General features: G+C 36.4%; 1 protein-coding gene across 1 annotated transcript in view; it reads right to left on the bottom strand.

Annotated features, from left to right (window-relative positions):
- Window positions 1-26573, bottom strand: part of STAG1 (stromal antigen 1) — a 207274-nt gene that overhangs the window by 146599 nt on the left and 34102 nt on the right. The window contains exon 2 of the mRNA XM_032226009.1: window positions 7760-7878. Within this exon, the coding sequence (XP_032081900.1) occupies window positions 7760-7788 (29 nt within the window). The 5' untranslated portion in view covers window positions 7789-7878. The remainder of the gene's footprint in view (window positions 1-7759; window positions 7879-26573) is intronic.

Below are 26573 nucleotides of genomic sequence, written 5' to 3'. Positions count from 1 at the left end.
TCTGTCACTTTCTCTATTTTAATGAACTCACTAATTTTTGCTTGCCAGCAAATGATATTTCTTACAAATTTTCCAATATACCATTGTTGCTACTTTATCATGCCATTTTGTCAGCCAATAGTCTTAACTTCTATAATCCATTTTTCACCAGATGCCTAGGAACTCCAACACCTACTGCTGTCCTTGATGATCCTCATAACAACTGAGCCAGTATGCATTTCTGTAATTTACATCTCACCATATTTTATGGCAGAAATACTTTTTGTCTGATTCCCCAAATAAGACCAGTCCAATATATACAGCTATGTGAAAACGTCCTGCATGCTTTCAATTTTAAGCTGTATTTACATGTTTAATCAACTTTTCACTCATAGAAACTACCCAAACTTAGTACTTTCATGAAAATTTCTGTAGTCGGATTGAGATGCATAATTTTTTATTATAACCAAAGTCTTTTTAAGATTGAGTGAGTTTATGTGCTAAAACAAACACAACTTGAATTTTTGAGAATGTTAGCATCAAAAGTAGCCAATCAGCAGCGAGCTTTGGCTGACCAATCAAAATGCACAGAGGCTAAATCTATGAGCCAATCAATGTTATCATATTCTCTGACTATAAATAGGCATGAAAAGCATTGAGAAATTTAATTTAGCTCTGGCTGCGGGCAAGAATGAAGGCCTTTGCTTTCAACACTACTGAGCAGCGGCATCGCATCATTGTGCTTCATGAAGAGGGTTACTCCTGTACAGAAATAGCCAAGAGAGTGAAATGCCATTGCACCAGAGCAGAGTGATTGAAAAATACCAAATAATCGTTCACTTGATGACAGGCTCCGCTCTGGAAGACCAAGAAAGTTGGCAAAATGGCAAGATTGGACTCTGCAACGCATTTCGATGGCTGACAGGAAGCTCATCTCACTTCAGATTACAAGAATTTGGGGTGAAACATGTGGTATAACAGTGCATCACAGACTGCTTGCCAGAGGGCTCAAAGGCTGCAGGCTCGAAGTAACTTTTGTCACCCGACGCTCACCGCTCTCGTCGACATGTGTGGGCCAAGAAGTATGGCAAGTGGACCAACAGTGGGTCAAAGTCATCTTCAGTGATGAGAGCAATTTCTACTTGACTGGGAATCAATGTAATAAGTATGTCAGAAGATTTCCAGCTGAAGAATTTAGGCCGTACTGCCTGAATCTATCTGTGAAGCATTCATTGCAGGTAATGATCTGGGGCTGTATTGCTGCTTCTGGTATTGGTCAGATACAAATCGTGCAGGGAATCATGAATTCCAAGCAGTATGTTGAAGTCCTGGAAAAGACCATGCTTCCTTCAGTTCAGTAACTTGTAGGGAAGGACTTTTACTTCCAGGATGACAATGCTCCTTGTCACCGAGCCAAGTCTGTCCAGCAGTGGATGAAGAAGCATTGGTGTTCGACTCCTGGATTGGCCAGCTCAGAGTCCGGATTTGAACCCAATTGAGAACTTGTGGGCCAAGATGGTTACAAAATAAGCAAGAAGCATCAGAAGACCAAGCAGGAGCTGATTGAATCCATTATTGCTGCCTGGCACCACATTGTCACCAAAGACCACGTGCAAAGGCTTATAAAGTCTATGCCAAGCGACGCCACCTGGTGATAAGCAATAAGGGCTGGCCAACTTCATGTTAGTAACCATGTTTGATTACCTAAATGGTCCTTTTCAGGGCCACAAACAATAAAAATGTTAACAAAGCACTAGCATCGGCCTTAGTAATTGCAACACATATGCCACTGGTTATGCATCAATTAATCTGTTTTCATAGTTTAGTTTAGTTTTAGTTTTATTGAGTTTGTATGCCACCCTATTCCCGAGAGACTCAGGGCGGCTCACAATAAAAAAGGGAGGGGATACAAAAAATAAAATAAAAACAACAATTTTAAATTCTGCAACAGCCGTAGCCTCGAATGGGGCTGGATGGTTCAACAGCCCCAGGCCTGCCGGAACAGCCAGATCTTAACCGCTTTGCGGAAGGCCGGAAGGGTAGTAAGGGTCCGGATCTCCATGTGGAGATCGTTCCAGAGGGCCGGAGCAGCCACAGAGAAGGCCCTCCCCTGAGGAGTCGCCAGCCGACATTGGCTGGCAGATGGAATTCGGAGGAGGCCTAGTCTGTGGGATCTGATAGGTCTTTGGGAGGTAACTGGCAGGAGGTGGTCTCTCAAGTACAATAGTCATTGTAAGTATGTATTGTAAGCATGCAAGAAAATTCACGATCCCCATCAAAACAGCAGCGAATTGCAAAAAGCTTGTGCTTTTCATTTAAAAACCACCAGTATTTATTCAAATATAACATATTTGCATAGCAGTTAGCATAAAATATCATAAAATCAATGGCCTATTCAAAAAGTGTCATGAACCATAAACTGTAAAGCATGCAGAACTTTTTCACACAGCTGTATATCATCCTCAGAGCATGTGTCTCACAACTACAGCAAGGTGAGATTTGTGTTTTAAAGACTATTTTAGTCCAGACTGTCTATCTAGTTTTATATTTTAATTTTATTAAGATTTTTTTGGTTTTGCTCACAGTCCATTTGAAATGGATAGCTCAACAAATCATCATCATCATTTTAGGCATTCTCACCAAAACTTGTATTTTACCATCTCAATAAAAATGCTTCTTAGCTGAAATGATAAGTAAGATATTTATTACTATTTGTCCAAATTCTTCCCAGTAAGTTACACATATTCAGATTAAGGTTCAATGTGCATGTAGTATTAAATATCAGATTCTACTTAGCACAGTATCCTACAGATTCTAATTTGAAGTTGAATTAACTCTTAAATGTTAAATTAAATATACCCATTCTTACTTTTATTTAAAACTCTTCACAGAAAAGCCATGAGGAGCAGTAATATTTACAAATAGCTGTATTTTAATAAAGCTTTATAAAATCAACTCACGTGTCTAGTGTGATTTATAATCCTGCCAGCAGTTTTTACATTTTAAGTTTCCGTCTCTATAATAATCTATTTAAATTAAGAGTATCTAAATATCTAAGATACTTTTAATTTATTTTGAATTATTTCATACTTTATAAAAAAGTTCAATATAAACAATAAGAATATGAATATTAACTATTTGTAATGTAGCATAATAAAAACTGAGCAACTCAAAACACATTTGATTTATTCCATGTGTATAGCTACCAAATAACTATGATAACTTGTCTTGCTTCACTCAGTTGACAACCAGTTCTATCCATTTAACAATTCTAAATCTATTTACAAAATAACCAATGTTTTTATTAGGAATAATTCCACAAAACATGAATGAAGAAAATCATAGTTCATCAAGCTATATATTGACAGCTAGAAGAACAAATCAGGCACAACACTGGGAAAAATTAAACTTTGGCTATGATACAAGATTGGGAGACCAAACCTGGAGCACATGCAGCAATGGCAAACCTGACAGTATTCATTCAAATAGAAGCCTAACTATTATAAATTCAAGTAGGAATGACTCCCTTATGTATGACACATTACTAAACAAGGCAAATTCAGACAACTGGAATACAGTTTTAGGAAAACAATAACCAAATCAATCAAAAACAGTAATGAAATTAAACAGATTATTAGTTGTAATAATCTCTAATATTAGTGTGTTCAGCAGTTGGGGAAATAAATGAAGGGAATGGGAAGTATCAAAAGTTTTCTTTCTTTCATGATATTTTTACTTACCATATTTTTCGGAGACACACCTTTTTCCCTCAAAAAAGAGGGTGAAAATCTGGGTGCATCTAAAACACTGAATATAGCATTTTTGGTCTACTAACCATCACCCCCTCTTCACCAAAATGGTCATGCATAGGCTTTAGGAGGCTTCCTGAGTGCTCCCCGGGGGGCTGGGGAGGGGAGAAATTGACAAAAAATGGGCCGTTTTTTGCTCAATATTTCCCCCACTCAGCCCCCAGGAGCACTCTACTAAAGACTCCTAAAGGCTATGCATGCCCCTTTTTGACAAAAAATGGGCCTGTTTTCACGAAAGATGGACCATTTTTTGCTCGTTTTTGGCTCCCCCGCCACCCCCCCCCCCCCCCCCACCCCCCCCCCCCCCCCCACCCCCCCCCCCCCCCCACCCCCCTCCAGAAGCACTCTACAAGCCTCCTAAAGGCTATTCATGCCTTTTTTTTTTTTTGACAAAAACCGGGCAGTTTTTGGGAGGTCTGCAGAGTGCAAACTTTTTTTTTAATTTGCCTCTTCAAAACCTTGGTGTGTCTTATACTCCAGTGAGGTTATACTCCAAAAATATGGTATATTTTGCTAATGATTGTTTTATTCTACTTTGCTTTTCTATCATTACTATCTTCAGTATTGTGCAATTTCTATTTAAATAATATTTATGAAATAACAAAGTTTAAACAGCTAATTTCAGACTAGAAAAAACTCACAATATATTTATTAAAATTCAGATCTATTTTTGGTGATATATTAAGCATTCATTAACTTTTCCTCCACAATTATAGCATGTTTCATGTTTTTTAAGTTTTTTATTTTATTTTTTAAATATGGATGTGATAATGGAAGGGTATCCTCCTACCTCTCTTGCATTTAGTGTTACATATTAGTTTGTGACATGTGTATAAACAAAATTAAAAACATACATATGAGCTTTCAAACACCATTGACTTTTCCTATAGTTACACTATCTTGCCTTATAGTATATAGTGTATAATATATAGCCATGATGACGAACCATGGCACACATGCTGCAGCTGACACATGGAGCCATTTGTTAGGGCATGCGAAGCATTGCCCTGTCAGCTCCAGAGCACATGCACGTACTGGCGAGCTGATTGGCCTTCTTTTTCGGACATTTTTCACCCTCCGGAGGCTTCAGGGAAGCCTCCTGAAGGCTCTGAAGTGTGAAAAATGGCCGTATGATCAAACCGGAAGTTTGGGAACAGTGAAGCACCTGGATATCATACATTCTAATACAAATAAAACTAATAAAGTTAATCGTAATTATACATTCAATCAACTTATGTATTTCTAATACATATTTATATTAGGTTACAGTCTTTCATTGTTCAATCATTCCATGTTTTCTTATTACTTTCATTTTGTTATAAAAAATGTATACACTAATATTCCCCCTTCTTTTATTTTATCACTTACTAGCTTTTAATCATGTCACCCTTTATTAAACAACTTTTTCTTTCTTTCCTCATCTTTCTTCATTTAATCATGTCACCTACCTAAAAAAAAAAAAGAAAGGAAAGAAAAAGCAAAACAGAACAAAAAAGAGAAATCACCCATCCATTGTCTTGTCCGCTTCAATACTTTAATTGCTATGCTTTAGAGAAAAGAGAGGGAAAAGCAGAAGCAAATCAAAACAGTTTTAAAAAATCATCTTTCATTGTCTCTTGCCTGCTTCAATACTTTAATTGCTATGCTTTTTTATTTGCCTCCCAAATGCCTTTCTTAAATCTTTATCTCTGTCTATGTCTGCTTCTTGGATGTGCAATCTTAGGTGTTCCTCCCACTTTTACTCTCTTCCACTGCCTAATTTCTAAAATTTCTACCCAGGCCCCTATCTCACTTTCAAACATATCTTCCAACTCTCTACTATATTTTTGCCCTGGTTTAATTCATCAGTCACTATTATTTTCACTGTTATCTCCTCTTTGTCTTCTTCCTCCTTCATTTCTTCTGTTGATTCCTCCCTTTCCTGGCCATCCTGGTCTTTACATATCATCCCTCATATGGTATTTTTCATGTTTTCCATAGTTTCCTTAAATCCTTTCTCCATGTCTTTTGTATTTTGAAAAAGTAACTTCATCTCCCTCAGAGTTCCAATCATTTCTTCCTTATTAAGTATTTTTTAATTCAACTTTTATCCAACAATCCAAGAAATATTATTCAGTCCCTTAAATTACCTTTCAAGGAGTGCACTAGACCCAGTTCTTTATGTCCCATAGGTAAAAAATCAATTCCATTTAGATAGTTCCAGAGGTTATCAAAAGCCTCTTTGCGCCTCCTTTACAGATTCAATCTTCTAGCATAGCATTCAGGTTTCTCTTTAATTAAATAGCTTTCTCATTTCGGTATTTAAATCTCCAGTAATCATGGGGTAGCTAAAAATAATCCAATAGATATTGTCACTGTCCTTCATATAGGTCCGTGATGGCGAACCTATGGTATGTGTGTCGGAAATGGCACGCAAAGCCATCTCTCTGGGCACAAACCATTGCCTGTTGCTCTTCTGGGTTCCAGTGTGCCAGCCAGCTGGTTTTCATGCACGTGGAAGTGCCGGAAACAGGAAGAGCAGCCGTTCAATGCGCATGCGTGTGCTGGGAAAATGATCTTCCAGTTTCCGTTGTGTGCATGCACATCAACCAGCTGGTCTTCGCATGCATATGCATGTCAGAAACCGGAAGACCAGATGGCCAATGCACATGAATGCAACACAAACCAGAAGATCATCCTCCCGGCACATGCATACGCACTGGGCGGCTGCTCTTACCATTTGTGGCATGTGCATGCATGCCAGAAACCAGAAGACATGTGCATGCATGTGCCAGAAACTGGAAGATTATTTTCCTGGCATGCGCATGTGCACCAGATGGCGCCCACATGCGCACTCCCATTTTGGCATTCAGTATAAGTATTCCCAAATTCCTTGTAATGTTTCCTTTTGTCAGCAGATTAAATTTAAATTTCAGTTTACTAATCAATCGTCATTTTAGTTGTAAAACAGTTATAAAAGCAGAATAAGTTTTGTAAGTAAATAGTTCCAGCATTTTAAAATGCCTCCCCAGTAGCACGTCTTCCCAATTTAGGAGTCTGTATATTTCAAAATCTATTATTCTACTCTCCTGCATCTTTCATTTCTCATTAGGTATTTTCTCAGAGTGCCTCAAAATGCTTAGACGCTTTAACACAGTTCTAAATTGTTTCTTGGGGTTAGATTTAAAGCAAAAGAAAAATCCTCTTCCCCAGTTCCAGCACAGTTCACCTATTTCGCTCCAGCACCGATCTTAGTTGTTCTTCAGTTGTCCCAGCTTTGTGGCAGCCATCTTTAGGCTTTCTCTTCTTCTTGCCATGGCTGAGGGAAAAACAACCCAGGACCAGACAGGAGAGCTGCAATCTCACAGGATGCCCCTTTGCTTCACCCCCCCCCCCAAGGGCTGCTTTGGCTCCCTGGAACCCACAAACAAGAAGAACTAGTACAGGAGATGCGGAGACCTGTTCCCTGTGTCTGAAAAACACCATGCTGACAACCGGAAGTCTTTCATGTTGACACATAACCATATAATCTATTTACTTTTATTGTATGACCTCAGAAGATAATTGTCTTAAATCAATAAAATACTGCCAATTGTTAGAACTTTGTTCTAAAATTATACTTAAGAGATTCTCTAAAAACAGTTGTTCAGGATATATTTTATCATAGTATACATTTCTGCCTGTATCTGTATGAGGGGATACAATTACCAAAAACATTCACTTCAAAAATCAGCATGGAGATTGTGCTCATATTAAAATAGTTTTTAAAAAAGATTACATTACTGGAATAAGAAAAAAGACATTTAAAGGGAGATTTGAATACCATTTTTAAATTACATTTCCCAAGATTAATTTAAACCTAATGCTTATAAATCTGTAATCAAATTTATAAATATGTTGTTGCAAATCCCTTATTTTTCACAAGGATATCCTTGATTACTAATAATTTACCATATAGAGTGCTGTGATTTACTTATAAAATTAATACTCACTGTAACACTGGTAACTCTGAAGTAATCATTTTGTTGCGTACTATGACCTGCTAATGTAACCAAAAAGATATCTTGTAGAGGTATCTGTCAATGTCTTCGTAATTATTTTCAAATCCAACCTATAAATAAAACAAAAAATTATTAAACACCGTTTTGAAGTTAAAAGATAAGATCCAAAACAACCAAAATTTTAAAAATCTGAAAAAAGGTTTCTCAATCAGAATGACTTAGTGTTTGGAATATTCAAAATCAAAAAGAAGCATTCAAGCCAATTTAGATTACATTCTAGTCAAACAGTCTGATTGTGTTTTATAGTCATGTGAAAAAGAAAAAAACCCTCTTTGAGTTATATAGTTTTACATATCAGGATATAGTAAAAATCATCTGGTCCTTAGCAGTTCTTAAAAGTAGGTAAATACAACCTCAGATGAACAATACATGATGTTACACCATGTCATTATTTTATAAAAAGAAAGACAACATGGAGAAGCCACGTGTGAAAAACTAAGTATACCCTTACTGCTTCCATAGGTATGAAGAGGTTAAGTAGCAGCCAGGTACTGATAATCAAGTTCAACTGATCACCAGCAAGTGTGGCTACCTGTATAAAAGTCGAAGTTTTGAAATTTGCTGGTCACCAGCATTGAGGTATGTGTTAACACAATGCCAAAGTGTTTTCCTGAAAATAAGACCCCCGAAATAAGCCCTTGGCTTTATTTTTGGGGAGGTCTTATTATTTTTGAGGTGCAGGAAGCAGCGAGCGTGGTCATCTCATGACTGCTGCTGTGTTGCAATATTTTTAGCGAGGGCTTATTTTTGGGGAAATAGGGTAAAGACATCAGCAATGATCTTGGAGAAGCAATCATTGCTGACCAACAATCCGGAAAGGTTTATAAGCCAATTTAAGGTCCATTATTCTACAGTGAGGAAGATTATTAAGTGGAAAACATTCAAGACAGTTGCCAATCTTTCCAGAACTGTGCAATGCTCAAAGAAATTGCATAACATCCAAGAGTTACTTCTCAGACTCTACAGGCCTCAGAGTTAGCATGCTTATGTCAAAGTTTATGACAGTAAATCAGAAAAAGATTAAACAAGTATGATTTCTTTGGAAGAGGAGAAATCCTCATCTCTCTAAAAGAACATGGCAACATGGCAGCATGGCTTGATTTGCAAGGTTGTATCTGAGCATATCACAAGATTTCTGGAACACCATCCTTTGGACCGATGACACCAAAGTAGAGAAGTTTAGCCATAATGCACAGTGCTATGTTTGGTGAAAACCAAGCACAGCATATCAACATAAACATCTTATACCAACTATAAAGCACGGTGGTGGAGGGGTGATGATTTGGGCTTGTTTTGCAGCACAGGACCTGGGCATCTTGCAGACCTTGAGTCAACCATGGACTCCTCAGTATATCAAGGTATTCTACAATTAAATGTGACACCATCTTTCTGGCAGCTAAAGCTTGGCCAACAATGGGTCATGCAACAGGACAATGATCCCAAGCACACCACCAAATCTACAACACAATAGCTAAAAATGAAAAGACTAGAGGAGTTGCACTGGCCCAGTCAATATCCAGAGAGATGTGCAAATGCCTCCAAACCTCAACAAATTGAATCAATGTTGTAAAGAAGAATGGGCTAAAATTCCCCTACAATGATGTGAAAAACTAATAAAGTCATACAGAAAACTATGTTATTGCTAAAAGTGGTTCTACAAGCTCTTGAATCATAAGGTGTACTTAATTTTTCACACATGGCTTCTCTATTTTGGCTTTCTTTTTATAAAATAAATGACAACATAGTGCAATATGTCATGTGTTGGTAATCTGAAGTTGTATTTACCTACTTTTAAAAACTGCTAAGAACCAGGTGATTACCTGAAACATAAAACCATAGAACTCAGGGGATGTATTTTCTCTTTACATGACTGTACATCAGTATAATATAACTTAGACATTATTTCATGTGTAACTATTTAATTCATTTATTATTCCCTGCTGTCTATTCAGTTACAACACTGAAGATGGCTAATAGTTAAATGTAGAATCTAACACGAACACTAACACACCCTGCCAAAGAAATAAGTTAAAAGCTATGCAAACATTAATAATTAAAAGAATGACAAAGGAAATGAGTCATGTTTGTTTTAAAGGGAAAAAACACAACGGGTCAAACACAACTCCCAAGAGAATGCCCTAGTCAGTTTTGAAGTAGTATATGTATATATGTGGAGAGAGTGCAGGTGAGTCATAGAACACCTAAAATTGTGTGTGTCGCTGCATTCTGGATCCATTGCACCTTCTGGATGGTCTTCAAAGACAGACCTATGTAAAGCACACTGCAATAATCCAAACAGAAGGTGACTAAGGCAGACTTCCCCAACCTTGGGTGGGGGATGGTTCCACAAGAGCAGCAGGCAAGCACACATGTGTGCACAGCTTCATTTGTGCGAGTTTGTGGGCAGGCACACCTATCTCTCACGCAAATGGAGTGCACATACATTCAGCTGCTGCTCGCACAAGTGGGGATGGTGTATGCGCATGCTCAGCCACCAATTCTGTGCCCCAGTTCCAAACTGCTGAAGGTCCAGTAATGGGCCATGGCCTGGGGTTTTGAGTCCCCTAGACTAAGGCATGTGTGACTGTGACTAAGGTCTCCAAGTTGTGTGACTAAGGTCACTCGGGAGGGGGGGGATCACTCTGTCTTGGGGTTGACTCACAACTGGTTTCTCTCCATCCAGGCTCTTACAGCCTCCAGGGACTGATTATTTCTTTATGATATAGAATAGGGCCAGAAGCATAATATATACATAGAAAGAAATGATATTTTTAAAAAAGAACAAATCATTTGAGAAAAAATCTAGGAGGAATAGCAAAAATCCACTCAGTAATAGTTGAATACACTTGGTGTATACAGAAGGATAATTACTGGTGAGAACTAATGAGAGAAGAGAATGGAATGATGTATCTGCAATTCTGAAAAACACTCAACACTATATATGCATAAAACAATTCTACATTTCATATCATTGAAACAATTATAGAAAGTTTAAAAATATGTAAATCAATTGCACCCCAGAACAGTGGAGTTAGGGACAGAGAAAGGATGGAATTGCTTGCTTGACGTTTTCTTCTCCTTGTTTAGCAAAGACATCTCTCCTGCAGCAGGATAATTAAACTTTTGCCCAGCTTTTCTGCTTTCCATCTCTAGGTTGTTCTAGGCTCTCCAGTCTCAACCAAGCTTTGTCAGAATCACAGTGACACTTCAGATGCAATACCCACTAGACCCTTGGGGAGGGGAGGCTGTACCTGGAAGGAAGCACCATTTGATGTGAGATCTCAAGAAGTAATTGCATAGTATACACAAGTAAGCCCTTTTGAGCTGGGCCATATTCCAGTCTAACTGTGGCCTAGCAACCTCAGTTCCTACAAGTAGTATTTTTGTGGGCTACAGAAATTGCTTTAAAGGTGCAAGCAGCCCATTGGCTGTAAATTTGAGGTCTCTGTACATCTAAGACAGGTGTCATAATTAATTTCTGCTCATTGGAAATGAACAAGCATGTCAGTTCCCTCATCCTCTCAAACATAACATAACCAGAACTTTTGAATTGTGGATAATCTAATCAAAGGGGACTCTTTAAAGAGAAAAAAAAGAAAAGAAACAATATGGAAGCTGAAGAAAGCTTAAAATGGATGTAGGATTAATAAAATATTCAAAAGACAATAGTGTCGAATTGTTATCTGACCTTCCACTACAACCCATATCCATATATAGGTTTGGGAACTTCTATGTTTAAATGAACAATTCTGCTAATCTACAATTTATCAGAAACCAATGCTGTAACACTAAAATTATAGTAATTTCTTTTGTTTGCAGTATGAATTCTACTTGGAACACTAACCATCTATTTTATAGCTTCTATATTTCTCTTTTCTTCATCAGGCATATGTGTGCATTAACAGCCAGATCATATATATACAACATTGCTTGTGACCTACTAGAAAGTTGCTATAGCAACCACTGCTTTCAGCAATACATGTTATGCATTTTAAGTACCATCAGAGTGAGTATAACATGCCTGTCATTAACAAGCATAGCTTATAATAGCTCAAAATGAAATATTAACCAAAAATAAGTATAGTTTGCAGATAGAAAAAACGAATTTAATATCTAACTTAAATTATCTTAAGAATATTTAACCTAGAATCAAAAATAAAACTATTTATAGAATATAAAAGCCACTTGTGACTGAATATCAACTAGTAGTGAAATTAGAAACTACAGTTAAACAGCTTGAATTTGAACTCTTAAAGGAAAATATCTACAATGGTAGTATACTATTAATAGTAAATTGCAATTTAATACTTATTGACAAATATGAATGACTTCACTCAAGGTCATTCATATACAACAGTAAATACACAAGGAAGAATTAGCCTCTACAAATTGTTAGCTTACATCTCACTCTTCCCATGTGACCAGCAAACAGAATAATACTAGGCATTTGTTCATTCTAGCAGATTCCAGGCTTCCTTAATAAAACTCTAGTTTATTAAACTATAAGAACAACCTAATATTTGTAGTTGGCTATACGTAGTAATATTTTTGCTAAACGATGAAGGAGATGGAAGAATCTGTGTTCAAGCTTGACATCTCACAAATAACTATTTCTATATAAATCATAAATAATAGTTAAAATATAAACATCTTAATTAGTATTATGAGTTGGAGTGGCATTTTATTGCCACAATTACATTTTTAAAATTGCCAAATTGTTGCCATTTGACAACTGCTCAAAAAGAATCTTGAGCCCCCTCTCTGGCTCCAGGGGAACTGATGCACCTAATCTTTTCATATCTAGGAAGAACAATGAGGGTCCTTAATACTCTTTGGTTGCTTTCTTACAGATGTTTCATTATCCAGACTAGATAACATCATCTGTGGGGGAATGGAGTTTGCTCTCAATTTATATTATAGTGCAGGGTGTCAAACTCACAACATCACATGATTTATCAGGACTTTTCTCCTTCACTAAATCTGGTGTGGGCGTAGCCAGTGTGTAACGCAAGCTGTGAGTTTGACAGCCTAGTTATAGTGGCTTGCCCTGTCAGTGTCAATAGGAATGGTGTTTGGGCCACTTATTGTTTAACTTGTTTGGCAGTTCCTTGATAGGGGTATTGTTTACTTCTTGATTGTTGGTCTGATGTTAATCTTGGTATTATTCTATGCCCATAAGGATGTTGATTGCGGGTGGGGAGGTGTTTTGATCTTTCTGTTCTCTTTTTGGTTTTTGATTGCCTGATTTGTACAGTATGTAGATGTTTATTGATGTCCAATTTGGCAGAATGCCAGACTTTTTGGAATTATCTAGTTTGTTGGAAGTTGATTTGGTCTAGAATGGTCACAGCTTCCCAGTTGAAACTGGTTAATCTGTCCATATGTTGTGAAAATAAAGAGTTTTCATCATCATTTCTGACATCTAGTTGGTGCTCATTAATGCATTCCCAAGGCTTTAGGCATTTGGGCCTTCCAGTGACAAGGTGCTTCAACTTTTAGTACTGTCCCAAGGTGGACCTGGTGAGCAATTGGGGGTCTTTATCAGGCCCAAAGAATCAAGAACAACACGTGGAGTTGACTCTGAGTAATTTCTTGTTTGCCTACAAAAGAATCTTACAAAACTAATGAAATTATCATGACATAGTTATTTCTTGCAAACTGCTGGGGAGAGGGGGTTCTATCTTATTTTTTCCTGCCTACCAGACATTCCAAGCTGTGCTGTCTTTTAGCCCTTTGGGACAGTTATTTTTGCCACTCTACCAAGTTATCTTGGTTTCACAACTCCTGCTAGAAGAGCAGATGGCAGCCTTGGTTAGGAGGGCCTTTGCACAGCTTCAGGTGCTGCATCAGTTGTATCCATTCCTGGATTGGGAGGCTTTGCTCACAGTCATCATGCCCTTATGACCTCTCATTTGGATTATTGCAATGCTGTGGTAGAATGTAGTCTAGAGGCTTTCCACAGGGCAAAGAGGGAGGAGTTTGGAAAGTCTAGTAGCAGATTAAGGTGGCCTCTCCCTAGCATTATATCTCTAGTTACGCAAATACTGGCTTTAGTCTGGCAAGATTCTGTCTGTAGGTTAAGAATAATGAAGAAATTACACAAGAGTAACTCCATGTGTTACTCCTTGAAGTTTGCCATCAATCTTCCCAGTAAGGAGGAAAAGTTTTAAGAATTGTAATGGATCTGCAGGAAGCACCCCCACCCCCATTTCAGACTTCATCCCACCAGAAACATGGGACTGCCCCTGAAAAGCACTTGGAAGCTTCAATTTGTGCATGGGGCCTCAAGTTTACAAAGGGCTCCATTTTCTGCTTATATTGACACAGGATGGCATTAGAATGAATGGAGGGAAACAAGGTTGCATCTTGGCCCCTACATTATGTAACATCTATCTTCTGTGATCTGGAGATGAGACTACTTCAGGTTGAGAACCATTATCTAACACTGGGTAAAAGGAACGTTTGTACTTTGTTATATGCAGATGAAGCTGTTCTTCTTTCATTTATTAGATTGGGCCTGAAATATGTTCTTGAGGCACTAGCTCAGTGTCGCTGAGAAAATCAATTATCCAGAGTCCTAAGCTATGTTCCAACTTCTGTTATTCTGTTGGAAACTGGGTAATGTCCTCCGATAACAAAAGTTTGGTTAAGCACTATAAAGTTTTCATTATAGATGTTTTTGAAAACAAGGAAGGAAATCCCAAATGAATCATTTGTCGATATATGGTTCAAACAAGTAACTCAAAAGATTAATCAAATTTGCACTGATCAAGATTCTCTAGGGATGTGATATTAGCAATTCATTGTATCAAAGACAAAGCAGTACAGGAATTAGTAGCTAAAATCAAAGTATCATGTTCATCTGCATCATTTGGAAATAGATGTATTTTTCAACTCCCTATATATCTCAATAGCTTATATTTTAGTAAATATAGAATAGCCTTTTCAAAAGTCAGATTAAATATGTTTTGATCGAATATGCTATATGGTAGATTTTTTAAAAATTCCCACCTCTCAAAGATTTGTCTCTATACTGGTACTAATCCTGAAACAGATCCTATTTTATTGCACTGTGAATTTTATAAGAGTCTTCAGCAGGAAGTTATCTGACCTATTTTAAAATCTAAACCAGGATATCTTTCAGCATATAAAATTTTTACTTGCACATGAAAATCCTAAAATTACAGTGGCAACAGCCTGATTTTTAACTATAGCTATAAAAACAGGCTTTAATAACAAATCAATGAGTTGGAGCTTTAAGTCAATTATGTAATATTTATTAAATATTTACTTGTTAAATTAGATTATGTTGGTAACTAGCTCTTAGGTCTTCTGAATAAGTAGAATAGATATTTTTTCTCAGCTGCCATACATATTTATTTTTGAACTACATTGTAATCTGTTTTGTTTTTATAACTGTTATGAGCATATAAATTACCATATTTTTCAGAGTATAAAATGCACCGGAATATAAGATGCACCAAGGTTTTGAAGAGGCAAATTAAAAAAAAAAATTTGGGACTCTGCAAACCTCTCCAAAACGGCCCATTTTTTTCCAAAAAGGCATGAATAGTCCTTAGGGGGCTTGTAGAGTGTTCCTGGGGGAGCCCCCCCCTAAATGAGCAAAAATGGCCCGTTTTCATCAAATAATGGGCATTAGGAAGCTTATAGAGTGCTCATGGGGGCTGGGGGGGCAACATTGGGGAAAAGTGGCGCTTTTTTTGCTCATTTCTGCCCTCCCCAGCCCCCAGGAGCTCTCTGAAAGCCTCCTACAAGCTATATGGCCATTTTGGTGAATGGGCGGGGTTTCAGGAGGCAACAAAATGCTGTGTTCAGTGTAGAAGACGCACCCAGATTTTCAGCCTCTTTTTTACTCCGTCTTATACTCCAAAAAGTAGTATTGTATTTAGTATTTAAATATTGTACACATGCATAAAAATGAAATTATATCCAAATAATTTAGCAATCAATTGATGAGAAGGGAAAGAAAAGAATATTGAGAAAGCATCAAGGGTTTCTTTTAGCATTTACTAGACATTATTCTATTTCCTTAATGGATAAGTGGGTTTCAAAGCTAAGTTGAATTTACAGATATTTTAATCACAATTAATGTTTTTTTTAAAAAATGCCTTTAATTCTATGCCAGCTTTTTTGCAAATTAACTTATTATGTGCCATCAAGTCACTGTTCATTCTGAGCAACAACACATAGATTTTTCTCCATAGAAATCTGTTCCTAACCTGGTCTTTCATCAATATTCCCATCCTCACTGTAATTAAATCCATCCACTCTGCTGATGGTCTTTCGCTTCTTTTTCCAACTTTTCCAGCATCAAGAGCATATTCCAACAGAGTTTGGTCTTTGCATAATGTGTCCAAAGTAGGATTATCTGAACCGCATCATTTTGGCCTTAAGTTGGATCTGTTGATTCATTCAATGATCCATTTGTTTATTTTACTGGTTGTCCATGATATTCTCCAATATCGTTGCAAAAACCCTTATTTATAGGTGGCATTTTGAGATCCTTTGACATTAATTAATCCTTTGAATTAATTCTCCCCAGACAAAAAGAGAAATCACAAAAAACACAGGAATAATATTTCCTTTGATGATGTTAAAAATAACAATTGATATATAATTTTGAGCCTGGGAAGGTTGGTGAAATATTGATGGAGATTTGAGCAGTTCACCTCCCTGTAATTTTTACACATGCATTGCTGGAAACAATATCATATGCAGTACAATATGCTACACATATGAAATACTTCAGTATGAAGCATGAATTAGTTTGCTACAAATTACTAGCCTTGTAAGAGGAATGACAAGTTATGAAAAAATTATCTGAACAAAATGTAAAAAAATACAATGTTATGATACATTAGCCAAGGTTTTAAAACAATGATTTAAAAGTAAACTTGAAATGTGGGCTACAATCTGACACTTGGAGAGAAAGTAAAAGAATAACTTAATATAGCTCTGTATTGTAATTATCTTTATCAAATGAGTCAACTCTGCAGCGCAATGAGTAACTTAAAAAGTATACTATGTTATTGCTCCTGATTCATTTTTTTATGTTTCACACATAATACTCAGGTACCTTGGAATAGATTAGAGGCTTTTAAAAAGATGCTTACATCCATATCATTTATTCAGCAGCCAGTGACAATTGTTATCTCAGAATGAATTAAAGATGGAGAATTAAAATTAAGTAGCAAAACTAAAACAGAAAATATTAGAAATATTACTATAAATCACAATGAAACAAAGACTGATTTAAAATAAAATAACGTCTATTCATTTTTATCAATTATTCTTCAAGATTTTCCAGTGGGTTAGTAAAAAAATCTGTTTAACACCTTACAAACTATCTAGGAAAAAAGGTGCACATATGCATGCATTAGTGCTGTGCACATTTTGAAAATGATTTGGAATAAGACTCTTAGCATAAGCATTTCTGCTTATTAAAGCATGAAACCTTTTTTTCAGATTTTAATATAAGTCTGAAAAATGATGATGTTTATTGTATTGAAAACTCAAAATAAATGTATTGTTATTGTTCCTGTTAAAGCAAAGGAACCTTCCTATGAGGCATCAAACACTTGTTCCAAATAATTGTCAAAGAATGCACAGTTCTATTATGGACTGGAGGGAAGGGATCATAATCTGATGAGTCAAGATGAATTAATTATAGAAGTAGCCAAAAACATTGTTGTCTATATATAGTAATCTCTCATAAAACAGGCACTGTAAGAAAAGCTCTCTTCATAATTTCTGTTTAACATATAGCCTAAATTGGGAAGTATGGGCAACCTTTATGAAATTTGTGTTCTTCTACTCATGTTTCCTTTAACCAGAAATTTCTATTGCAGCATTGTTACCACAAATATAAGTACAGGATAATATCACAAAAATTACATGACAATATAATAGTCCGCTGACATCTTTTTAAACTTTCTTAAGAGACAGCCAGAGAAAGTGATGTACAAGAAAGACATATATCTTACAATTAATTTAGCTGTTACTTGCTGTGGATTATCACCTTAATCATAAACCATGAAAAGTGGAAAACCAATTCTCCCTGTACAGCTGTTCAGCTGCAGTATAACTGCCGAAGCAACAGCCTTCTGAAAACATGAATTTCCTATCCCTGATTCAGAATGTTATCCTTGTTGAAGCAAGATGTTGATCCACATAGTACAGTAGAAAACACTGTCACTTAATTAGAAAGTATTACTACCTTTAAAATCTACCTGTAGTTTTTTTTAATTATTATTATTTTTTGTTACATAGACAACACATACCCACAATGAAAAAAACAAAAAAACCCATCATCAAATATAGCATGTCGTTGGGTTACAAGTGTTTTAGCATTTATCATTCTTATACATTTATTATTTCATTTAATAGGTTATAATATACAGTTTGGGTTACTTTATTTACCATCCCTTCCTCCTGTTATAACACCACCTTATTTTCCCTTTCTTTCCTCCCTTCCTCCCTTCTCTACTTTCTTCCTTCCTGCTCTCCCTTCCCTTCCTTCTTCCTGTACCTTTCCTACTCCTCCCTTCCTCATCCCCTTCCTACCCTCTCCTCCTCTTTCTCTTCCATCCTCCTCTCCTTACCTCTTTCTTTTCACCCTCTCTCCCTTCTCTACTTTCTTCCTTCCTCCTTTCCTTCCCCTTCCTTCTTCCCTTACCTCTCCTTTGCTCCTACTCTTCATCTTTCCCTTCCTACCCTCTCTCCTTCCTTTTCTCTCCCTTCCATCTTCCTTTCCTTTCCCTTTCTTTCTCCCTCTCCTTCTTTCTCTTTCTCCTTCTCTCTCCCTCCTCCCTCCCTTCTCTACTTTCCTCCTTCCTCCTCTCTTTCCCCTTCCTTCTTCCCGTGCCTTTCTCCTACTCCTACTCTTCCTCTTCCCCTTTCTACCCTCTCTCCTCCTCTTTCTCTCCTTTCTCCTCCCTCCTCCTTACCTCTTTCTTCTTTCCCCCATCTTCCTTTCATTCTCTCCTCCTTTCTCCCTTTCTTTTTCTACTATTATTGGTGTGTCTATTTTAAATCTCAGTTTATATTTCCTTGGGATGGTACTTCCGCCAACCCAAATATAATTTAGTATCATTTCTTATTCCCTTACCTTTGCTAATCTATCCTAACTATATTTCCCCCCACAGACACACTTTGTATCTCTCTATTATGTATATACTTATATATTTGATTAAAAAAAGCACACACAAAAAAACCACAACATACATATGTTAAAAAAGTATATCAGCTGGTTACAAAAAGTTTTTGTGCATCTCTTCCATTAATTCATATTAATTCAAATGTCTTAACTCAAATATTTACTATATTAACATCATCATACCTCCACTTTTAATTGACTACAATTATTTAAACATCCTTCATCCTTAACTACACCAAAATTCAATCCTAACCACATGCTGGCATTTCATTTACTTATTTATAAAATCCTCCATTAACATTAAGTCCTCATATCCTGTTTTAGCTAAACATCTATAATATTTAATACCAAAGATTTCTAATTTCTAATCCTCCATGTATATAATTATCATTCCTTTCTTTATTTAGTTATATCCTATCATAGCATTTTCCCCCTATTAATTAAGATTTAACTGTATATAGTTTTATTTTATTTTTAATATTATTATTGTAATTAATAATCTTTATATAGTCCAAAGATATTTCTAACCTTCCCTTCTCATATCCAATTATTACTTATCATAACAACTCAACATTACATACATTACTCTCATTATCAATTCTTATTCAACTATACCTATTGCAAATGAATTTAACTAGGTTTAGCTAATTTTGAATTATACTCTTCCATCTATCAGCCTGTATCTCTCCAATAACAGAACAGTCTTATATCTGCTGCCATTCGTGGGTCCAGTTCTCCAAACATCTTTATGAGCAAGTCCATACGAAGAAATCTTTGCACCTTTTTGTTTGTAGACCTCTCATATAATGTTGCCGCCCTCTCTTTATTTTCTTTATCAGCTTGTCTTTAATTCTCAGTAGTGGTATCAAATGTTTTGCAGATGATATTTCATAAAGTATGAATTCTTTAGTGCTTCTCACTCCTCCTGCGCCCTGTCTTTTGAAATAAATTTTCTGTGTGTCTGCCTCCTCTTCAAACATTCCATTCTTTCCTCCCTCAGAAGTAAACCAGTTGCCCCGGGGAAGAAGGCGGGGCTTAGCAGTGAGAAGACGGAGTTTCAGGCTATTCCTGAAATTCCCCTATTCCGAAGGAAATTGGACGGGTCGTTTTCGATCCTAGCTGTCCCGAAGAGACAGTGAAAGGTGAGGGGAGATCCAGTGACCTCAGAGACGTTCGCAAGTCTCTGGGGGGCTTGGAATTCAACCCCTTTTGCCAACTCCTTCTGGATTAGCTGTAAGCTAACCGAAACTGCAGGTTGCCCCTAAGAATGGTGGAAGTGATTTCAACTGGTAAGATGATTTTATTACTCAGAGAGACGGTCCGCACTAAAATTTAAGCTAATTGAAACCAAAGAACAGAAGAATTTAGCGGCGATTTTTATTTTTTAATGGTTTTATGGCCGGTGGTTACCCTATTTTTTAAACGTTTTAAAGATCTACTTCAACATTCCCTCTGACTCTTGGGCTGTAAGTGGGCTGTAAACTAATTGACTACAAATTGGCTTTTTACGATCTGACACTTTTATTGCTTGGCTGTGTTGGTCTAAGATCAGATAAGATCGCACAGCTCCCAGCGTGTTCTTACTTGCAAATATCTTAGTGTTTTTAGCTGTGTCACAACATGGCGTTTATACCTGTTTCAGATGATTCCTTTCAAAAGATTTTTCTGCATTTCAAAAGTTGTTTGACTCATATGAAAGATTGGGAAAAAAAACTGGACTATCTAACATTAAAATATGAAGAAAAAAATGAGAATGTTGAATGTTTGAATGTTCCTGAAATACAAATGAAGAATGTTAAAAACGAAGTTTCTCAACTTGCTGACATGCCGGGCGCCTGGTTTACTTCGGAGGGAGAAAGAGATGCAACGTTTGAAAGGGAGGCAGCCATACAGAAGATTTATTTTAAAAGACAGAGCGCAGGAGGAATGAGAAGCATTAAAGAACCTATACTTTATGAACATCATTTACAGAATTTTCGATACCACCCTTGAGAATTAAAGACAAACTGAAAAGTGGAACAAGCCTGGGACAAAGTTATATTACATCAGGGGCATTCTGAGCGAAAAGGTGCGAAGATATTCCTGTTTAGACTTGCTTATAAAAACATTTGGTAAATCTATTCCACGAATGGCAATAGGATTAAGGAGGTTTGTTATTGGAGAGACATAGGCTGATTGGAAGAATACAATTTAAAATTAGTTAAATCTAATTTCTTTTTTGTAATAGACATAGCTGAATAATAATTGATATTGATAGTAATGTATATAATGTGGGGTTGATATGATAAATAATAATTGGATATGAGAAGGGAAGGTTGGAAATATTTTTGGACCATATACAAAGGTTATTAATCACAATAATTATCACTATTAAAAAAGAAAAGAAAATATATACAGCTAAATGTTAACTAATATAGGGAAAATGTTACAATATACGATATACTTACATAAAGAAGGGAGAATGATAATAAACTATACTGCATGGAAGATGGAATTCTTGGTATTAAATACTATGGATGTTCAGCTAAAATAAGATACGAGGATTTGATGTTAATAGAGGATTTTACAAACAAGTAAATGAAATGTCAGCATGTGGTTATGGATTAAATCTTTGGCATAGTTAAGGATGAAGGATGTTTAAATAACTGTAGTCAACTAAAAGTGGAGGTATAATGATGTCAATATGGTAAACATTTGAGTTAAGATATTTGAATTAATATGAACTAATGGAAGATGCACCAAAACATGTTGTAACCAGCTGATATACTTTTTTTTTATAATATATACCTGTGTTCTTTTTTTTTGTTTGTGTTTTCTTTTTTTTTTTTCTTTTTTTTTTTTTCTTTTCTTCCCTGCCTTTTTTTGTTCTTCTTGTCTTTCTTTTTTTCCTTGATTTTTTTTCCCCACTGGTGTGGGCATGTATTGTTTAAGAAACAAAATTATTATTATCATTATTATTTTTTTAATAACAATTATAGTCAAATGAAAATGGATATATGATGATGGTGACATGTATGAATATTTGAGTTAAAATGCTCAAGTTAACATGAACTATGTTTGTTGACTGTGGAAGAGATGCGTAAAAGTCTATTTGTAACCAACTGATACATTTTCTATAGCATGTAAAGAAGGATGTTGTATTTGTTTTAAATTAAAAATTTAAAAATTTTAAAAAAAAAGAAGTAAACCAGTTGCCCTGAATATCAACAAATTCAGAATCTTTATCTCTGACATCCTTGTTTTGTATTTGAAAAACATTCTCAGTTTTTTCCTCGTACTTTGTTGCCAAAAACACCAAATAATCCAATTTTCTGAATTCTATCTTGTGTGTCAGACAATTTCTGTAGTGCTGAAGAAATCACTTGAATAGACACTTGAATAGACGCCATGTTTATACACAGTTAGTATTTTTTCTTAAGAGCTCTGAAGTATTTACAAGTAAAAGCAGACCGAAAGCTGTACAATCTTATCAGATCTTAAGCCAACACTGCCAAGCAATAAAAGTGTCAAGATGTAAACAGCCAAATTATAATGAATTGGTTTACAGCCCGTTTGCGGAAGATCTGTCTACCTGTCGATCTCCGGATGCGCTTCAAGGTGCTACTAGTCACCCATAAAGCCCTACATGGTAGTGGATCTGGATACTTGAGAGACCGCCTTCTGCCAATTACCTCCCTGCGACCAATAAGATCACATAGATTAGGCCTCCTCCGTATTCCATCGGCCAGCCAGTGTCGGCTGGCAACTACAAGGAGGAGGGCCTTCTCAGTAGTAGCCCCGACCCTTTGGAACGAGCTCCCCGTGGAGATTCGTACCATCTCCACCGTCCAGGCCTTCCGCACAGCCCTTAAGAACTGGCTAGCCCGTCAGGCCTGGGGACAAGGATAGCTGCCCCTCCCGAATGATGAATGTATGTTGCTGACTATTTTATTATATGTTTCTTTGTCAATGTTTGTTTTCCCTTCCCCTGATTTTGTGTGAGCCGCCCTGAGTCCCCTTAGGGAAAAGGGCGGCATACAAATATTAATAAAATCAAAATCAAAAAATCAAATCAGAGGAGATGTTGGAGTAATCTATCCATTGTCCGTGTGAATAACATTTAAAACCACCATCCAAAGCCATTAAAAGGATCAAAATCGCCGCTAGATTCTTCTGTTCTTTAATTTAAATTAGTTTACATTTTTAGGCGGTCCGTTCTCTCTAAATAATAAAATATCCTTACCCGCTGAAAACACTTTCTCTTTCTTTAGGGCTGCCTGCAGTTTCAATTAGCCTTGTGGCTAATCCGGAAGTCACTGGCAAAGGAGGTTTTTCCAGGTCCCCAGAGACTTTGCGAACGTCTCTGGGACCACTGGGTCTCCTCCTACCCTTCACTGTCTCTCCGGGACAGCTTGAGTCCAAAAAGGGACCGTCCAGATGCTTCGGAATAGAAGGAGATTCATGGAGATCCTGAAAGTCCGTCTTCTCACTGCTAAGCCCCACCTTCTTCCTCGAAATCTACCTGTAGTTTTCAAGGGGCTTGAGGCAGCATTTCTTGGTGGCACATGGAGCACTGATGCTCAAATAAAGTCCTAAAGGTCATGGAAACTGCTGAGACTGCTGAAGGCCTAATGCCACTACTTCAGCCCCAGCCCTACCAGCACAAATTGGGGAGACACAAAAGATAATCCAGTAGGGAGCTACAGCATTCCTGCCATCCCAACAAATGCCTGGATTTTAATCACCTGACAGTAGGGATGTTGCAATGGCTGTAACTTCAGGCATAGTTGGTAGGTCCATTTTTTTGCAGCACTATTGTAACAGTCACTGAATGAATGGTTGTAAATTGAGGATTATCTGCATAAAGATGAAGGATTATTTTTGATACATTATTAGAAGAACTTTAAACTTAAGATCACGAGCAGCACTTTTCATTTGCATAATTCTTTGTAATGAGAACAGTATGTTGTTAAAGTTTGGAATTTTAAAGAGTTGGAATATATACTAAGAAAAAAATACAGTACAGCAGATAAGCTACCACCATTTTCCCCATCTCCCAAACAGTAATATTTAAGTAACTATGCTATAAGAAAAAACAAAAACATAGTATTAATTCCACATCACACAGCAATGGTTTAAAAATGAATACAAATATTAATTAATCTGATATACTCAAACACAAAAAATATTTAAAATTCTTTTCCCTTGAACTCTGTTAAATGAACATTTGACATAAATGTATCTCAAACTTCTACACATAATATCAGATCTATGCATTAATTTTAAATGAAGCTAACACACCAATAATTTGCTCTCTGGATTATAGTTCATTCATTCAGTGACTGTTACAATAGTGCTGCAAAAAAATGGACCTACCAACTATGCCTGAAGTTACAGCCATTGCAACATCCCTACTGTCAGGTGATTAAAATCCAGGCATTTGTTGGGATGGCAGGAATGCTGTAGCTCCCTACTGGATTATCTTTTGTGTCTCCCCAATTTGTGCTGGTAGGGCTGGGGCTGAAGTAGTGGCATTAGGCCTTCAGCCAAAATAGCAATAGCAATAGCAGTAGACTTATATACCGCTTCATAGGCCTTTCAGGTCTCTCTAAGCGGTTTACAGAGAGTCAGCATATTGCCCCCAACAATCTGGGTCCTCATTTTACCCACCTCGGAAGGATGGAAGGCTGAGTCAACCCTGAGCCTGAGATTTGAACCGCTGACCTGCTGATCTAGCAGTAGCCTGCAGTGCTGCATTTAACCACTGCGCCACCTTGGCTCAAATAATATGTACTATTAGGGACTAATAAGGCAATGAAGCAGATGGAACTATATACATATACATACATATATCTATACAAACACATAGCAAGTAGATATTTTCTTGTATGTAAATCATACTCAAAGTTCACAACACACTATGTGTGGTTTCACAATACAAAACTAATTACAGAGGAAAATACTTTAATAAAGCAGAACAGAAGAACTAAATATCTGCTGAAAATAATGAATACCAGCTCAATTTTTCAAATTTTCAAGCAGTATAATTGACAGAACACAGTTCGGAATGTAAATGCATAGAATTCATAAATCTATGATAAACCCAACTTTACTGTATAACTTCTACAAACTACAAAGAAGTGCTCTTCATAATTCCAAATGAATGTTTTCCTTCAGTTGGTATTTCCCCAAAAGACAACCATGAATAGGTGTTTTCTTCTGCTCAAGGGAATTTCAGACATTAAATAGCAATAGCACTTACACTTATATTCTGCTTCATAGTGCTTTACAGCCCTCTCTAAGCAGTTTGCAGAGTCAGCATATTGCCTCCAACAAACTGGATCTTCATTTTACCGACCTCAGAAAAATGGAAGATTGAGTCAACCTTGAGTTGATGAAAACCGAACTGCCAAACTGCTGGCAGCCAGTGATCAGCAGAAGTAGCCTGCAGTACTGCATTCTAATCACTGCACCACCACAGCTCTTTATTAAAAATAAGCCCATTCAAAAATTACTTGCAATGCTCAATTTTTTCTCCTTGTCAATCTAAATGAATGATCCTCTCCAATGAAAGTATACACATAGCTGCCAGGAATACTAAAAAATATATAGGTAGGATCAGGTTAAAAAAAGGGTATCCATCAAATTAATTTTTGAGTAAAATTAAATTGCTTAATTAACTAACTTACCTTGTGTATAATAAAAATACGTATTACAAATAGCAATCAATCATTTTTTTCTCATGCTTGCAATTACTTTCACATGCAAAAATACACAAGTATGTATATAAACACTTTCTCCCTGCCTTCAAGTAGAAAGAAAAAAGTAAAAGCAGAATGAAGAAAGAATGAGTGAAAAACATAGCTGAACAGGGAAGACAATAAGGTATCCTGTTGTAAATGGTGGAAACAGTTAAATTAATCAGCTAAGCAGCAGCACCCAAACAGGATAGTCTTTAAAGGCACCAATGCTTTGCAGTAACTTGTGCCTCTTATTCAGTTTTTACCAGAATTTTAATCTCCAGTTCTTACCAATATGTTCCTGTACATTTTGAAATTACTCTGCTATGAACTTTATCAACTTTATTCAATTACTAACATACATGCTGACTTGGTTCAGATTTCAACTTAATAAAATTCATTCCATACTTTCCTTCTTCTTTGCACTTTGATAAATCAGAATGATGCCTGTGACAAATTGGAAAACTGATGTTCAAATATCACATACAGGCCAGTATATGAAAGCAAGATCTAGCATGCAACCGTAGCAATAAATAATAATTTTCCTGAGGTCTAAAATCAAAAATGCATATTTGCAAGATATTGCAAACACACACACAAAATTATTTCAATATATTTATTATACTTCTATGTCATCTTCTCATAATTCACCAAAACGGTATTTTAAAAGTTACATTAAATTATAATATTTAAGAATGCTTTGAAAAAAGATCCATCACGATATTGACATTTTAGCCTCAAAAGCTTCCCAATTTTTTCCCTTCCCTTCACAAATAAAACTGTTTTTAGCTTTCAGAATTCCAATATTCCTAATTTAGTTCACATACCCGTACTTCCAAAAACAGAAATA

Source organism: Thamnophis elegans, chromosome 10 (assembly GCF_009769535.1).
Source record: "Thamnophis elegans isolate rThaEle1 chromosome 10, rThaEle1.pri, whole genome shotgun sequence".
NCBI classification, from domain to species: Eukaryota; Metazoa; Chordata; class Lepidosauria; order Squamata; family Colubridae; genus Thamnophis; species Thamnophis elegans.
This window is presented reverse-complemented; position numbering and strand designations above follow the sequence as displayed.